At 38.6% G+C, this 18,748-nt stretch overlaps 1 protein-coding gene across 2 annotated transcripts in view; it reads right to left on the bottom strand.

Annotated features, from left to right (window-relative positions):
- MBTPS2 (membrane bound transcription factor peptidase, site 2) overlaps positions 1 to 5,982 on the bottom strand; it is a 34,708-nt gene extending 28,726 nt beyond the window's left edge. The window contains exons 1-3 of one of the 2 annotated variants that reach the window (XM_058535568.1): positions 5,799 to 5,982; positions 2,960 to 3,108; positions 1,104 to 1,338 (exon numbers count right to left, since the gene is read on the bottom strand). In XM_058535568.1, the coding sequence (XP_058391551.1) occupies positions 1,104 to 1,338; positions 2,960 to 3,108; positions 5,799 to 5,873 (459 nt within the window). In that variant the 5' untranslated portion in view covers positions 5,874 to 5,982. The remainder of the gene's footprint in view (positions 1 to 1,103; positions 1,339 to 2,959; positions 3,109 to 5,798) is intronic. The other variant, XM_058535567.1, reaches the window with a different exon arrangement.
- Positions 5,983 to 18,748: the final 12,766 nt, after the last annotated feature.

Below are 18,748 nucleotides of genomic sequence, written 5' to 3'. Positions count from 1 at the left end.
GTGGACTCTCCTCAGCCTTCCCTTGAGCTCTCCTCTACTCTCTTCCCAGTGCCAGGCACGCCTCAGCATGCCTTCTCTTTGTTCCCACAGCACCTTGTACTCTGTCCAACTGTAGCACAATCACAGCAGCTCTCCCTTTAGACTAAAAGCTTCATGAGTGCTAGGATTAGATTTTGTTCCCTGTATAAGCAGGACTCAGCACAAGGCCAGTAGACAAAATACACTCAGTAAATGTTTGCTGAAGAAATAAATCATCTCTTCTAAAGAAGGCTTCACCTGGCAAATCCTTTTAACCTCTAAGAAAGAGATATTACCATAGGAGAGATTCTTTATCATTCTCTACAAATGACTTCTAAATCTTCCCATAGTGACCCAGCCTAGTAAAGGCCACAAAGAAATGAGTTAAAAAAAATCTGTCACTAACTCTTAAATAGACTATTCCACTAATAAGAACATGATTAAAAACGTAATATCCATGATTCATGGAAATGGAAACTACAAATGTAAAAAATTTGAAATAAAAGTTAGCCAATGGTAAAGCACCCTTCCAAACTCTGGAGATATGAATCAATAAAGTATACATCTACACATGTGCTTTAAAGTGATAATTATTATAAATAGCTTACAGTTAAGGAGTACAACTCAGCACGTTATTCTTCATATCAAGAAATCACAAAAGGTCTTATATCTTTAATTAAAAGGATATTATTGGTTAGACTCTGAAAGCCATGAAGAGGAAAGGGGAACACTTTGCATTGGATTAAAATGCAATTTATTTATACATTACAGAGATCTTAAATCAGCATGCTTATTCCATAATAGTAACAATCATCTAACACCTCAAGAAGAGAACATGAATTAAATCAAATACCTGTGTAATTGTTGAGGGTGGTCCATTTGTTCTATTACTACTACTGCTATATATTGCAACAATTCCTTCCTATATTCTTACTAATGTTTTTGATAAGCAGGTAATTTGAGAAATTGTGAGACTTTCCATTTATTTTCATATTTATATTATGGATAGGAGTTACACTATCCAGAAGAAATACCTTATACCTATGTTTCAATAAAGTTACTTAAAGCAACAAGAAGGCACTTACCACAACCTGTAGCACCTGTTCATTGTGAAGTGAAGAAGAGGAAGAGGAAGAAGAGGAGGAAGAAGAGGAAGAGGAGGAGGAGGAAGAAGAAGAAGAGGAAGAGGAAGACGAGGAGGAAGAATAAGAAGTGGGCGAGTCAGCCATCATTTGTGCTAAAGTCTGCATCAGCGTTTTCCCCAGGAGAAAAAAAGAACTGAACATGGCAATTACGCCAAACACCATTCCAAAATTGAACCTGTCAAGAGGAAAAAAATTACATAAACATACAATTCCTCACAATTCATGGACTAACAAATTCATCCATCAGCCACATTTCATAGCTTCAAAATAATGCCTAAAAATTTCATAACTCTGTCTCTTTTTCCTACCTGAACGTCAGATATGCAACTGAAGCACAGGCACTAGTCTCTTTAAGCAGTTCTAATAATTTACAATTCTCTCATAACTGAAGAGCCTGAATATTATTCCCAATAAAAAGTTTGTTTCCTCTCATCTCTTTTGCTCATTCACACAGCATTGTTTTGATCTTGTTGTCATATAGTTACAAAAGCTCTTTTGACGTAATAGACATCTATTCTTTTTCATGTACCAATTCTGTTGTTTGCATTTTATTTTAACTGTATTTTGTGATGAGCTTGAATATTAACACAGTAAATTTTAATGATAGTTTCTTTCTTCTACTGTTTTAATAATTAGAAGTTACCCTTCTATACTTGGGAATAATCTATTACATTTTCTAACTTTTTGATAAGTTGTGTTTTTCAAGGAGCTTGTGCATTTCATTTAAATTGTCAAATTTATAGGCATATAATTGTTCACAATAGTTGCATTTTTCAAAATGTCTATAAAATCTGTAGTAATGTTCCCCTTTTCAATTCTAATTTTTAGTTACTTGTGTTTTCCTTTTTTCTTGATCAGTTGTGGAAGGGGTTTATCAATTTTATTAATCTTTTCAAAGAACCAACTTTTGGCTTTGCTGATTTTCTCTACTGTATCCTTTCTACTTCACTGATTTCTGCTCTTTATTATTTCCTTCTTTCTATTTTGTTTGCTTTGATTTGCTGTTGCATTTTCTGCTTTTTGATGCTCTGGTTGTTTACATTTAGCTCTATTCCATTTGGAGCTAAATTTTTAACAAAAAGGAATTTAGACAAAGGTCCCCTACTCCCATACCAGAAATTCTCTCAACTACAGAACCTGTCATTCTCTAACGTGTCCCAGAGATCATCATAAACCCCTAACCATAAACTCCTTGATTTTTAAAAAATTTTTTAAACGGAAGGGGTATGCCTGGCATGGCCAGGGGGCTCCAGGACCCTGCTGCTGCAATCTGGCTGGCCATTTTCCCAACTGTTTCGTGCATATGCCTTACCGGTTGTTAAATATTTTAAATATCCTTCCCCCGGAGGGATATCACAAAGGAAGTACAGGGGAACGCCTGCAGACTTTGGGGCATCCTATGACTCCCAGGACCCTGGTTTCTATGTGTGATAACAGAGGAGAGAATTCTCTAAGATTATTTTCCTGATGGAAAATGCTCCATATGTTTTCTGCTTTTCTATTAGTGTAGAACTTACACAGTCAAGTGCACAAGTCTGAAGTGGACAGCTCACTGAATTTTTACATATGTGCACCCATGTATCCACCACCCAGATCAAGATACAGAACCTTGATTTTGAATGTATGCAAAAGATCAATGATGTAATCTCATAAGTTTATATAAAACCAGAAAGCTTTTATACTGTCAACATTTTAAAATTCAGTAGATTGGAAAATGATGGAAATAGTTCATTTAAGAAGCTTTTTCTCATGATCACAATAACTAATTTAAACCACAAAGAGAAAATGAAGAATACCACTGGTAAAGCATCCTTGCTTTCCGCCGTCCCCAACTATAAAAGGCACGATTGAAAACAGCAGTTTGCCATCTTATGTGAAAAGGGGAAATGCTCAATCCGTTGTTTTCCAGCCAGTCTTCATAAGAATGCTTAAAATACACCGATGACTAAGAGAGAAAGAAAAGTTCCACATCACTCAATTTTGAAGAACAATTTATAACATTTAAGAAAATCAAAAAGAAGTATTTTCTACAGGAAAGCAAGATACTGACTGCCCAAATGCTTATAATTTTAAAGCTTTATGTTTATTCTTCAGGATATTCAAGTAAAGGTCTTAGACTAGCTGGTCAGTTGAGGTTAGGGTCTGGCAAACTACGGCCCATGGGCCAAATCCGGCCTCCAGCCTGTTTTCGTACAGCCTGTGAGCTAAGGATGGTTTTTACATTTTTAAGGGATTGTAAAAAAAGACAACAAAAAACAAGAATATGCAACAGAGATCCTGCATGGCCTGCAAAGCCTAAAATACTTACTATCTGGGCCTTTATAGAAAAGGTTTGCTGATCTCTGCTTAGAACAGCGTTGTCCAACAGAAATATAACATAAGTCGGAAATGCAAGCCACATAGGTAATTTTAAATTTTCTAGTAGCCAAATTTTAAAAAGTATGAAACAGAGATTAATTTATTTTTAACTCAAAATATCCAAGATATTATCATTTCAACATATAATCAATATAAAAAATTGTTGAAATACTTTACATTCTATTTATTTATTTATTTATGCACTAAGTCTTTGACATCCGGTATCGACTTTACACTTACAGCACATCTCAATTCGGACTAGCCCCATTTCAGATGCTCAATGGCCACAGGTAATTAGTAGGTACCATGCTGGTACCTGCTACTGGACAGCGCAGGCCTAGAAGTCTTGTTACCATAGAAAGAAGTCTTGTTTAAAAAGACCTCCAACTCATGCAACAGAGGGGACAGGTTAGTTGGAATCAGTGCTTTCTATGCTCTTCTGAGCAACCACCCCAAGAAATTAGGCCAACTTTGATCATGTAAAAGTATAAAACTTAGCTAAAGCCATCTTGTCTCGGTCACTTCCCTTACATTCTTCAGGGCTGGGGGGCTATCTGCTCATACACAATCTAACACGAGTTTTATCTTTAGGGAAGTTGAAGTCCTTGAGTAATGTAGGAGTTTGGACAACGTAAGGTTGCTTTATATACCTGACTCCAATCTCCATTACCTTAGTTACAGTAAGTATAGTATTTTGTCATATCGATGCCCATTCATTGGAGAAACTTATCTGTCTCCAGAAGGATATTTCAGCCCTATCACAGTCATAAAAAATGACCTCAGTCTGTGTATATAGGTATCTGTTTGCCTTTGGATCTGTAATGTTCTCAGCTCTCAGTCTTCACGTGCAGTTTTTTTAAACCTGCTTGTTTTCCAGGACTTGGAAAAGGAGAGTGACACACCCTTCCAGCAGATGTCTACTGAGGAAATCCCAGAAGAACCAAGGGTGGAACGGTAGACCAAGTTGGAAGCAGAGAAGCTGAAGGTATTCGAGGTCTCTCCATTCCCCAGGCAGATAGCCTGAATGAGAGTTAGGTCTTTTGCTCAAGGAATAGTACTCTCTTAGGGAGCTAGGGGCTGTTATTGAAATTAAAGTGACTTTCTGATCACCTCACACACTTGACCAGAGACTGTAGAGGTTTGAAAAGTTCTTTTTATTTTGGATTTTTTGTCACACAAGCAACATGAAGAAATCATGAGGCTTTGTTTTTTCTAAACAACAAAATTACTGTTGAAAGAAGCAGTGGCTTGTACTGCTTATGACACGTTAAGTACTAAGCCAAGCATGTGCAGAGAAAGCACCCGGGGATCTTGTGAAGATGCACATTCTGATCCTGCGGGTCAGGGATGAGGCCCGAGACTGTACATTTCTGACAAGCTCCCTGATGATGCAAGTGATGCTATTTACTATTATAAATAGTATATAAACATTTACTATTCATAATTGGAATTTTTATTAAACATTTCAGATTTTATATTTTATTCCACACATACATTTACCCCCACCCCCCAATATTCATTTTCTAAAGGTTGCTTGAAGCACGTGGTCAGACAATTGTTCATAATTTTTGCTACCTTTACCAAATAACTGAAGAATGGACCGAGCACCCAGGGTGTGTGTGTTTGGGAGGATTGGGCGCTTAGTGTGAAGAAGGGTGTACGGGGTGCAAATTAGAAATCGAGTAGTCAGGAACTAGTTGTCTGTAGACTAGCGGCATTGGTAGCACTTGGGAACCGGTTAGTAATGCAGAATCTTAGGCCCTGCCCCAGATCTGCTGAATCAGAATGCGCATTTTAACGGGAACCCCGGATGATCATATGCACTTTTAAGTTTGGGACCACTAGTCTAAATCACAACTTGACTTAGATTCATTCCAATACCAGAGTCTCTAGAGGGTCGTGGCCTTAAAGACAATGAGGGAAAACAATGCCTTTCCTAGCAGACATTTTATTTTCCTCCCCGGTGCCCGCCGCGGGGTCTGGCAGGGCCCCGGCCGCCCGAGCCCACCACCGGCGCCCCTCGGGCAGGACCCGGGGGCTGCGGGCCTGCGCCACCCCGCAACGCGACTGCGGCAGCTGCGCGCGTCGCCACACCCCTCCCGCGGCCCGCCGCGCTTTATTGACAACACGGCGCCGGGCGCCACGCGGAAGGCCGCATGTGGGCGACGGCGGCACCGCTGCCAGCCTGGGAGGCGCAAGGCAGGAAAGGGAAAAGGCCTCGGGCCTCGCGCCCCGGCCGCTCACCGCGGGCTTGGGCCTTAGGCCCGCGGCCCTCACCTTCAGCACCAAGTCGGTCAGGTAGACGGCAGTCCAGCCGCCCACCACCACCACCACCAGCGACACCGGAATCATGGCAGCGGCGGAAGTAGCGGAGGGAAGGCGAGCCCCGGCGTCCTCCTTCCTGCGAGCCGCAGCCAGCTGACCGCACGGCGCCTACAGCCCCAGCATCCGCGCAGGAACCAAGCTGCCACCGGCTCCTTTCTTTCGGCGGCGCCGTTTCCCTCCGGACCCTTCCTGTGGGACACACGGACGGACATGTGCGAACCGGAAAGGGGCGCGGGGGTTTATTTTCATGGTACGCTTGGGCGCCGCTGTCCAGGCATCACTTCAGCTGCGGCTGCCAAACCTCTAGCCATTTCTTAGGCTTTGGCCCTCCCTGCTGTCTCCTCTCCATTCTCTCCGGTTTTGGGCTGGGGTTTGCTGTACCTTTTAATCTAGTGAAGGTTTGGGGTCATCGAAATAATAATCGTCTCTGCCTCCCAGACCCTGTCATAGGTATCCAGATTTAAGTTAATTACGTTCTTTTTGTTGAAGTGTAGTTTACATATAGCGAAATGATAATACAGATCTCAACTGTCCATTTCGATGAGTTTTGATAACTGTATATCTGTGTACCTTGACCAAGATGGAGAACATTTCCATCTCAGAAATTTCCTTTGCATCCCTTCCCGGTCAACCGCCCCCCACCCCGTTCTAATTTATTTAAACTTTATGTAAATGGGATCATACGATAAGTACTCTTTTGTGTGCGGCTCACTTTGCTCAACATAATATTTTTGAGATTTATCCATGTTGATTAAACTAGGTTCTTTTCTCAACCTCTTCCATTATAAAATTTGATATTGGTGCTATGGTAAAAAAAAAAAAATGGAGCTCTGGACATCCGCACACATTTTTATATTGACGTACACCTGATTATATATTGACCTGGAGCAATGGTTCTCAACCTTGGCTGTACATTAGAATCATGAGAGGCCTTTTAAAATTCCCCATGCCCATTCTGTAGCCTAGACCAGATGAATCAATCTCAGAGTGGGACCCAAGCATCACTCTTTTTTTTAAAGTCCTTAGGTCATTCCACTGTGCAGCGAAGGTTGAGAACCACTGAATTAGATGATCTCCAATGAGAAGGAAAACTAATATTTATGGAGTGTTTTTCGGCATTCTCTTAACGTTCAAGCCTTTAAAAGTTATTTGTTTTAACTTTTCTGGAAAAGCATCATTAGCAATAATAATACTAATATCAAAATATCGAAAACATAATACTATCTTAAGAACAAGCATCCCAAATAAAAATACACCATTGAGGGCCGGCCCATGGCTTAGCGGTTAAGTGCTCGCGCTCCGCTGCTGGCCACAGGGGTTCGGATCCTGGGCGCGCACCGCTTCTCGGGCCATGCTGAGGCCACGTCCCACATACAGCAACTAGAAGGATGTGCAGCTATGACATACAACTATCTACTGGGGCTTTGGGGGAAAAAATAAATAAATAAAATTAAAAAAAATACACCGTTGACCCGCTTCAAAGGGAAAATATGGTATAATATTATAAACCTAAATTACAGATATTGCTACTAATTTGCCTCACCCTCCCATACTTTTCCTCAAGTTTTAATAATTTAGCACAATATCTCTAGCTTCAAGAAACATTATGACTCAGTTTTACATCACCTTGCATATATGTGTGTACATGTATTGTTATAGAGTGTTTCAATTTATTTTGGACCTAGCTGGGTGTAAATTATAAAGGTTTATATTCAAGCACCCTGTGACTCCACAGTTTTCCATGTACAGGTGTCCCAAAAGCCTTAGTGCAGTTTTAGGTTTTGATAATATCAGAAGTATAAATGCTGCAAACTTGCAAAAAGCATCACTTGAAAGTTTATTTAAATTTCTTTCACACTTATTAATTTTGTGAATTTTGAATAATTTTAAATTTCAAATTTTTTAGTCCCCCTAACTGAAGACGGCAAACATTGACTGAAACATAAAATTGAAATACATTTACTGTTCACGAATTTCCAAGACCAAATAAGTATGAAAGAAATTTAAATAATTTTATTTTCAAATGATGTTTTGTATAAGTTCGTAGAATTTGTACTTCTGAAGTTATTAAAGCTTAAAACTATGCTAAGTGTATTGGTGCACTATTGTATTTGAGCTGACCTTGGTTTGCTCTCATATAATGACTGTAGTTTTAAACACTGTTCTTCCCTGGGAGGAGAATATTAACTTAAGAATTGACATGTCTTCTCTTTTGTTAGCCGGAAGCCTTGTCTGGACCCCTTGCTGGCACAAGTACCAGCTACTTTGTGGCTATCCGATTACCCAAAATACGTAGGAAATGAATTGAGTTTTTCTGTTCCCAACATAAAAATTCACTTATTCAACCAACTTGGTGTTCTCATCAGGGGCCCAGCAGTCAAAACAAAACACTGAATTGAATCCTGCTGGTTTCTGGAATTTATCACTAGTGGAAGCCAGCTGGTGGCAGCAGAAGAGACAAGACAGAGGATGCAGGATGGCAGCAAAAAATGCCTGAATTCCACAAGATCAAGGTATTCTTCCTTAGAATAAATTTGTAACCTAATTTACAAAGTATTTCAGGTTTCTGTCAAGTAACTATTTTATTTTTTATTTTTTATAATTTTATTTATTTATTTATTTATTTATTTTTTCCCCCAAAGCCCCAGTAGATAGTTGTATGTCATAGCTGCATATCCTTCTAGTTGCTGTATGTGGGATGCCGCCTCAGCATGTCTGGAGAAGCGGTGCGTTGGTGTGCCCCCGGGATCCGAACCCAGGCCACCAGCAGCGGAGCACGCGCGCTTAACCGCTAAGCCACGGGGCCAGCCCTCAAGTAACTATTTTAAATAAAGGACACATAGCCAAGCTTTTATTCATATCATTTTATTTAGTATATTTTTTTAGAGGGGCGCCAAATATGAATTTTGGCTGAATGCAATATAGCTGCATGTTAAAAATCAATATTTGGCTGCAGCAGAATATCACTATCATATAATAAACTTCTGAGATACCAGAATAAATATGAAATATAGAAATTAGATATTATTAATTAAAAATATTATTACAGTTTTATTATTAAAAATGTTAGTATTCAAATTTTTAAAATCTGACATTCTGTTCAGGAATATTTATTTCTCATCAATGTAAGCTGATAGTTTGCTTCTGGGGTCATTATACTCTATGTTGATGACACTAAATTACACTAGTCAGAATAAGCTAGGTTGTGCTTGGGAACCAAACCTTAAAATCCTGGTGGCTTAAAACAACAAAGGTTTATTTATTTAGTTATTTAATTTATCTATCTATCTATCTATCTATCTATCTATCTATCTATCTATCTATCCATCCATCCATCCATCCATCCATCCATCATCCATCATGAGCTGGTAGGCTGATGGAAACTCCACCATTTTGCCATGTCTACATCTCAACGTGAAGATCAGGGTTCACTGCAGCAGAGAAAGAGACTACAGTATCTACCACTGGCAGTGAAATGCTATGGCCCAGATATGCACATGTTCCACTCATGTTTCATGAGCTCAAAGTAGTCAAACAGCTGTGTCTAACTTAAATGGCAGAAGAAGTATAATCCCCTGTATACCTAGAAGTAGAGAAGAATATACCTGGAGGTAAACACTAGTGTTATCTACCACATAAACAGATGGTCTCTTTCATCTACAGAGGGCAGAGTAGCAGATAATCTTCGATTAGTGCTGCCATTGTGAGATAATGCTAGTGTTGATGCTGCCACAAAATTATTAAGCTTTCCTTATTCTTTAATAGGACCCAACTAAGGTAAAGACTCATCTCCATTTTAAATCCTAATCTTGGTGTGGTTGCTGATGATGGTGCAATTTGGTTGAAGCAGTCCCACAAATGGAAGCTTCTAGTACCAGTTGAAGAAAATATTTTCTGAATCTTTTCTGAAAGTGTTGTCCTCACTTTTATTTTTTATTCCTAAGATGTTTTTTTTTGCCTGAAATTGCTGCTTTACACAGTCACATTAATAAAATTTGTCCTTAAAGCTTGGTTCTAAAAATGTGGCAAAGGAGCAATATAATTGGCTTTCAAGAAACCAGTCATCTCAGTTTTTCCATCTGTATTTCAATTTGTTTCATGTACACCGATATCAGCATCTTCCTAGACTAGACTGTTGAGAGAATCTTTTCAGCAGCTATCATGTAAGAAATACTTGCACTCTGAAAGCGTTGGTTTGATTACTTCCTCCTCAGGTTCCAGCAAGCAAAGTACTTTTTCTGCCAGCAGTTTTAATAGGTTAAGATATATTGTTTTCATCTAAAAAACATTATTTTGGTTTTGTTTGAGATGGCCATCTTGTTTAAACATCTTGTTAAATAATATGACAAGCCAATTCCAAAATCTTTGGACATTATGTATTTTTATCTTTGCCTGGAGTATGATGAATTGGCCCACTATCTTTCTGCTTATAGACAGTTATAATTGCTGTCTGTTTACAGCACTGAAGGTTGTATGAACAAAAAATTGTATGCTTATGATGCCTAAATCACTCTTAGCCTTTACCATGTTTGTTCTATTATCAATAGTGATTGATACGTTTTAAAACTGATTTTCCACCCTATAAATAGTTCTTCAATCAGACTGTATTATGTTAATAGCTGTGTGAGACCTCAACAATCTCTAACAATTGAAGAGAAGCAGAATTGAATTCATTATTAATCCACCATACTGTCAGACTTAAACATGACTTATTGTTGTTTCTGCATATCCAAAGGTCTGATGTCCAAGATAAAGTAGCACATTTAATAATATCATAGCTTTTCTGTACACAGCAGAATATAACTCAAGAAGTTTTTCAATAACACATTTTCTAGAAGGAATTTAACAACTAGGATTTATGTCTTCAGCAAATATGAAAAATCCTTCATCTTCAACTATTGAAAATAGTTCACAGTCTATAGCAGGAGTTGTCAAATTATGGCCTGAGGATCAAATCCAGCCCTCTGCCTGTTTTGTAAATAAAGTTTTATTGGAACACAGCCATGCTCCTTTGTATTATCTATGGCAGCTTTGCAGTAGTTATGACACAGACCTAATGGCCCGCAAAGCCTGAAATATTAACTATCTGACCCTTAAAAGAAAAAGTGTGCTGACTTGTGGTCTATAGTAATATTACCAATAAGATTTTTCTTTAACTTTTAGCTTCCCTAGACATAGAACTATAAGGAATTCTGTTCTTAAAGCCTTCTCATAAAGTGTATTATTTTGAAGTTTAAGTGGGAATAAAATGTGGTTTTGATACCTTGTTTTGCTCTAACAGTTTATTTAACTCTTCTTATACATTATGTTATATCTAAATCAAAGATAATGTATCAAGGATGCTGTTGAGCAGGACGTCGAAGTTTTGCCTGCTTGTGAAATTTTGAGGCGGCAAACTGACATTCTGCCGTTACTGTACCCCTGCAAGATGTGAAGAATTTCCTATTGAGACTTTTCTTGGAAGGCTTATGGCCTAAGTGGAAGTAAATAACAAAAAATTAAATAAGGTTCTTTATTTTAATAGAGTTTGTTGCTACAGCATAATCTAGCAAAAGCCAAGCAATGCAGATTCTTAATAATTGGTTTTCTACATAAATTTAATAATTTTAAAAATCATAATTATTGCATCATTTTAGTCTTCAGTAATGGATATACTTTTGTTATTCAGGTGATGGATTTACACTTAGAAAGCACATAAAGAAAAATTTCAGTCCAAGTTATTTGAGAATGCTTATGTATATTTGAAAGTGAATATTAAAATATTTTGAATACATTAAAGTGACACACCTTATTCATATTATTAATGTTGTTTCACTAATTCTATATGATGATACCTGATTGTGAAAATTTTCGGGGATGCCAGAAATGGTGCTGAAGTGGGCATTTGGCCATTTGGACTTCCAAACACAAGGCTCAGGGGACACTAAATCCAAAATCCCAAGTCCCGAGGCCTAAACTAAACTTCAGTGCATCTGTGTTTTTTGACTCAGCAAGCTCTAAAAGGAATCTCTGACTGATTGTCTGAAGATATGTTGATTTCCCTCTTATTTGTAGATGATAGTTCCATAGGGCATATAATTCTAGATTGAAAGTTGTTTTCACTCAGCATTTTGAGAATATTGCTTATTTTCTGGCTTCCATTGTTGCTGTTGAGAAGTCTGTTGTCAGTCCAACTGTCACTTCTTCTGGGCAATCTATCTTCTTTCTAGTTTCTTTCTAGTGTTCTGAGTTTGACTTTGGTGTGTCTAGGTGTGGATTTCTTTTTATTTAACTTGCTTGGAAATTTTGGTATATGAGTCAGGGTCCTCTCTGTTTTGAGAGGAAAACAGAAACCATGCTAGGTACTTCAAAATAGAGAGGATTTTATGAGGGAATTGGCTACACATATATTGGAAGGTTGAAAGAGGAACAAAGGTGAGGTAACCTGGAGATTAGAAAGCAGAAAGTAGCTAGCACATTGCTAGGGCTCAAGGCACCAAAGTGAGGAGGTTATGCTACCAGGACCCGGGGGGGGGGGGGGCGGGGGCACCATCTTAGGAATTGTTGGGCTATTGGGGTCGGATGATTGGAGGAAATGCTATTGCTAAGGGCTTGGAGCCAGAAGGAGAAAAAGGAAGAAAGCAAAAAGGAGAGAGGAAGAACTCTTGCTATTACCCTCCTCCTTCCTTATGATCATGGACCAGTGCCTCTTATTGGTGGAACCCAGGAGGAAGCCAGCTGCTAAAGGAGCCAGGGAAAGCACTGCAGACCCCCAACCCCGGGGTTGCCTTGCAGGGAATAGAAGGATGGGTGTGGAGCTGAAAGCTAGGTAGATAACCAGCACACTTTAGATTCTTCTTTTTTTTTAAATTATCTTATTGAGGTCACATTGGTTTATAACACTGCAAATTTCAGGTGTGTATCATATTTCAGTGTATTTCAGCGTATTTCAGCTTCTGTATGGACTGCATCGTGTTTACCACCAATAGCCTAGTTTCCATCCGTCACCATACATATGTGCCCCTTTACCCCTTTTGCCCTGCCCTCCACCCTCTTCCCTTCTGGTAACCACCAATCTATTCTCCTTATCTATGTGTTTCTTGTTTATCTTCCACATATGAGTGAAATCATATGATATTTGTCTTTCTCTGTCTGACTGACTTTGCTTAGCATAATACCCTCAAGGTCCATCCATGTTGTCGCAAATGGCACGATTTCATCTTTTTTTTATGGCTGAGCAGTATTCTATTGTATATGTATACCACATCTTCTTTATCCACTCACCTGCTTATGGGCACTTGGGTTGCTTCTCAGTCTTGGCTATTGTGAATAATGCTGCAATGAACATAGGGGTGCATATATCCTTTCAAATTAGTGTTTTCATGTTCTTTGGATAGATACCCAGAAGTAGAATAGCTGGATTTTAGGATTTGTCATCTTCATCAAATGTGGCAAATTCTCAGCCATTCTCTCTTTGAATGTCATCTCTCCCTTGTTCTTTTATCTCATTGTGAAAGTCCTATTAGATGTAACAGCTTCTCTATGCTCCATGTCTATTTCCCTCTCTTTAATATTTTCCCTGTCTTTACCTTGCTGCATTCTGGGGTAATTTCTTAAAATCTGTCTTTTGGTTTATTATTTCTTACTGCAGCTGTGTCTAATCTGATGTCTTGACCAGTCTATTGATTTTCTCATTTCAATTATTTTGTTTTTAATTTCTAGAAATTATATGTTTTTGTTTCAAATCTAGTTTGCTATTTTTTTTTACTTTCTCTTGTTCCTTAGGCATATTTTCAATTCTACATATTAAACATACTTATTATATATTGTGTATCTGATAATTCCAGTATCGATAGTATTGGCAGGTCTGGTCCTTTGTTTCTGCTAATTGTTGCTCATGATGATTTGTGTTTTTTTCTTTTTTATTACAAACTCAGGTGTGTTGGAACTCTATCTGGTGGAAGTACTTAATGCCTGAGCGTTAGTACTGAGGTAAGTTCCTCCAGAAATGATTGGCATTTACTTTTGCCAAGTACCTAAGGGCCTCAGTAGCCTGGGGGTCAGTTAAATCTAAATCATTAATGTAGGGTTTTTTTAGGTCACGATTTTAGGTTCCGGATTACAAGGGTGGTGTCCAGTTGTGGTAGGTTGCTTCTGAAATGGCTCCCAATGATCCCAGCCTCTTGGTAATCATGCCTGGTGTAATCCTTTCCCTTTGTGTGTGGGCTGGACCTAGTGACATGCTTCTAACAAATTGAATATGACAAAAATGATGGGATATCACTTCCATGATTAGGTCATAAAAGACTATGACTTCCTTCTGCTTGCTCTCTCTCTGGCTCTCCTCACTTGCTCGCTCTGAGGAAGCAGGCTGCTATGATGTGAGCTGTCCTGTGGAGAGGCCCATGTGGCAAGGAACCAAGGGCAGCCTCCAGCCAACAGCCAGAAAGGAACTGAGGCCCTCAGACCAACAGCCTGAAGAACTGAATCCTGCCCACAACTGCATGAGTGAGCTCGCAAGCAGATCCTACCCCAGTCGAGCCTTGAGATGACTGCATCCCCAGCTGACACCTTGACTGCCACCTTGTGAGAGGCCCTGAGCCAGAGGACCCAGCTAAGCTGTGCCCAGGTTCCTGACCCACAGAGACTGTAAGATCACAAATGTTGTTGTTTCAAGCCACTAAGCTTTAGGGTAATTTGTTATTCAGTAGTAGATAACTAATACACCAATTACAAGCAATAATAGTCCCATTCTACTCTGTACAGGTTGAGCCATATCTGTGTTACTATTTCCCATTATGGCCATCATTCCTTAAGAGGATACTGGAACAAACCAGAAAGTACCCAAAGGAAGACTGTTAGGGGGGTAAGAGATCTGGGAAATATGTCATATGAAGAACAGGTGAATGAATTGGGTGTGTTCTACCTGAAAAATTAATCTATGATGATTTTTCAAAAATTTTAAAAGATGGTGGAAAAGAAGCCTGATCTCGGAGCAATAGGACTTATAGGCTCCAAACCTACTGGAGGCCAGTTCCTAATCATAAAATTTCGTGGGAGTCGTTTTTTCTCTTCCATCTATAGCCAAGGCCAAGAAAGGCAAGTTTCTTTAAGATCACACTCTGGGGGTGGTTGGTCTGTTCTAGTTCACACACTGAGGGTCCAATTTCCAAGTCTCTGGGCTTTATCTTCTATCCCTACTGAAGGCCCATTAAAATAGCTAAGATCAGCAGATGACACCAATGCAGCCACCAGCTTTAGAGCTCACTCACCTCTCTGGATTTGTGTGTTCTCATCCTGCATTTTTTTTTTTGACCTCTGAGGATTTCCCTTACTTTCCACTACCTCAGCTATGCATTTATGAAATATTTAAAATACTTTATCCAATATTTTATGTATTTTTGTGCTAGGAAGGTTTTTTTAGGATGGCTAATATGTCATATTGCTGGAAATGGAAGTTCCTATGGACCTATTTTTTTTTAATTGTGGTAAAATATACATAACATAAAAATTATCATTTTAACCATTTTAAAGTGTACAATTCAGTGGCATTAAGTACATTCATAATGGTATATAACCATCACCACTATCTATTTCCAGAACTTCTTCATAATCCCAAATAGAAACCCTGAACCCATTAAATAATAACTCTCCATTCCCCCCTCCCTTAGCCCCTAGAAATCTCCTATGGGCCTGTTCTAAAGGGAAATGTTACTGCAGATCTTTGAGAATATATTTGCTGAACCCTAGATATTCTCAGACCCTAGGTTGAGAAAGAAATGGTCAAAGACTATAAATTTAATGCTGGGGACTTACACCAGGAAAGTGCTATCCATTACCTCTGTGCTCTGTGCCCATGACCAGTTCCTTTTAAAGTTGACATGTGCTGCCAATATTCACATTTTAGGAAATTGCGATTTGGATCTTCTACCATTCTCCAGAAGCCATGCTGTTTCCCAATTTTACCTTTACAATCTTGGGCAAAAAAAACATGCCGCATGGAATTCCTGGTGTAGGCTAGTAGATGTTGCTAAGAAGAACAAGACAAAAACTTGCTGCATTTTAGGTGAGGGGTTGGTTGTTTGTACTGGCACCCACTATCACTGAGAAGAAATAACTACTCAGAGGTATCTTTTCCCTGGGAAAGTTCAATTAACTTCATAACTGAGGGTATGTGAGAGGACAAGGTACATTACTGGCTAAGCATTCTCTACTTCTCTCCCCATAACTATTTAGTAAAGAGAATTTTGTCTTTGCTATCCTATTCAAGATCTTTCAGTATGCAGAATTGGGAGAACGAGATGGGCTTAGAAAGAGAAGGAGATGAGAGGTGGTGGGAAAGAGGAAAGGATTTAGTAAAAGGCCAAGTCAAGCCTGGGATTAAGATTGAAAGAAGGCAGAGAGAAAGGAAACACTACATGCTGGATGTCAGGGAGAGTTTGGGGGTTTGGTCAATGAGAGGTGCTGTAGCAACTATGTGTGTGAGGGAATTGGGGAGGGAAGGAAAGCTGATGTTAGGGCTGTTGCTGTAGTTATGATCTGGATCTCCTTTAATATTCTTTGTTGATTTCACTTTTTTCCTTTTATTTTGAGATGTTACTTATATACAATCAAATGCACAAATCTTAAGGATCAAGCTTGATGAATTTTTTACGTGTGTCTATACCTGTGTACCCACCATGCAGATCAAGATACAGAACATACCAGCACCCTACATGTCTTCCTCATCCCCTTCTCAGTCCAACCCCCCCCGCAAAGTAACCACTCTTCTGGTTTCTGTCACCATAGATTAATTTTTGTATGTTTTCTTAACTTCATAAAAATGGAATCATACAGTATATACTCTTTTGTGTCTGCCTTCTTTCACTCAACATTACATCTGTAAGATTCATCAATATTGTTGTATGTAGCAAAAACAAGTTTTTCTTTTTTACCACTGTGTAGTATTTCACAAATTATCTATCTGTTCTATGGTTGGTGGACATTTAGGTGTTTCCACTCTTTGGCTATTATGAATAACGATACCATGAGCATTTTTGTATATATGTGCTGGTGGGCATAGTCAGTCATTTATGTTGGATGTATATCCAGGTGTGGAATTACTGGGTCATAGAGTGGACACATCTGTACCTTTAGTATTTACTGTCAAATAGTTTTCCAAACTGGATGTACCAATGTACATTCCCACCAGCAATGCAAGAGAGTTCCAGTTGCTCTATATTCTTGACTGGACTTGATATTTTTAAATTAAAAAAAAATTCCAGCTTTATTGAGATATTATTGACACACAAGGACTTGATATTTTTAGTTCTTTAGTTTTAGTCACCTTTAATGTTCTTTGAGGGGTACAAGCAGACATTAGAAATATTTTTAAATTATTTTTGTTGTTAAGCTCTGCTTTGGTATAAAGGATTCTACGCATGGACTGGGTACATGAAGCCTTGGAAATTATCAGGGTCTCAGGAGACCTGAGGGTTTGGATCTGTGCAGACCTAGTTCAGCTGTTGAAGGAAGCACATATCTGAGAAGAATTGAGGAATGTCATTGTGTTTCTGAAGGCAAAACTTTATTCTGTAAAGATAGAAGAGTAACTCTTAAAAGACAGTGGTTCAGTAGAGACTGGCTCAAGTTGGTAAGGCTGTCAAAAGACTGGACGAATGCATCTTTCTGTTAGGCCAGTCATTAAACTTGAGTATGCATCAGAATCCCCTGGGGGGCTTGTTAAAACACAGCTCACTAGTCCCACCCCCAGAGTTTCTGAGTCAGAAGGTCTGGGGTGGAGCGGGCCAGAGAGTCCGCATTTCTAACCAGTTCTCAGATGATACCCACACTGCTGATCCCGAGACCACGCTGTGCTGTGTGAGCCACTGAGATCCCTTATTGTGATGTCCCGGTGAGAGACAGTGGAGGCGAGAGGTGGTTGGATTTGGGATATATCTGGAGGGGTCAAGCCAATAAAACTTGATGTTAAACATTGTGAGCCTAGAATATTCTTTAAGTAGAGTTCTTGTTTGTATGTTTTTGCTTTTTAGTTTTTTTTTTTAAATTTAAGAGCCAGTGCAGTTTTGTTGTTAAACATACAGGCTCTAGAGTTAAATGGCCTAGGTTCAAATAGAAGCTGTACTACCTATCAGTTGTGCAATCTTGCAAATTACTTCATTTCTCATTTGTAAAATGTGGCTAACATGAGCAGGAACTTCTTACAAGGAATAAATGAGCTACCTCATATAAAACATTTATTATGGTATATGGAATGTAGATTTTTGATTGGTTAAATTTGGGGCAAATACGTGCTGCTTAGATATAATAATGAGGATTGTCAAAATAAAATGAGAAGGAAATTCTGCATTTATTTTCTAATTTTTTTTATAACTAAGAAAATTTGCAGAAAGCAAATTACCTTTACACAAAGCATAAATTGTGTCAATAATAATTCTAATAGGTGACTTGAAAAATTTGGCTTGTACCTTCTGTGAAAATCCTGTACAATATTCTGTACAATATTCACAATGGACAGTTTATCTATTTGGGTTTAATGGGTTTTGGTAAGAACTGCAAACTAGATAACAGCTGTACTTGGTGCTTGAAAATTTTCATCTGCTTATTTAGTTATCTTATCAGTGACATAGTTAAAAATTGCTGAATTATTACCCATTCAGCTAAAAAACTGCCAAAGGTAAAAAATCTCTGATATTGGTTCTCAACATGTTGACAGGGCAAAGCAAATGATGCAAAAGTTTTAAAATTTTTCAGAGCTCAGCAAAATTTTGGCCAAGGGAAGTTTTCATGCAGGAAACACGATGTAAACATCTATTTTTTCTTACCCTTTCAGAAAATGGAATTGTACACTGTATAATAATGCATAATTCCAATAAACTCTTCTACATCCAATTAGCTATAAAACGAACTAACCATCAAAAGGC

Source organism: Diceros bicornis, chromosome X (genome assembly GCF_020826845.1).
Source record: "Diceros bicornis minor isolate mBicDic1 chromosome X, mDicBic1.mat.cur, whole genome shotgun sequence".
NCBI classification, from domain to species: Eukaryota; Metazoa; Chordata; class Mammalia; order Perissodactyla; family Rhinocerotidae; genus Diceros; species Diceros bicornis.
This window is presented reverse-complemented; position numbering and strand designations above follow the sequence as displayed.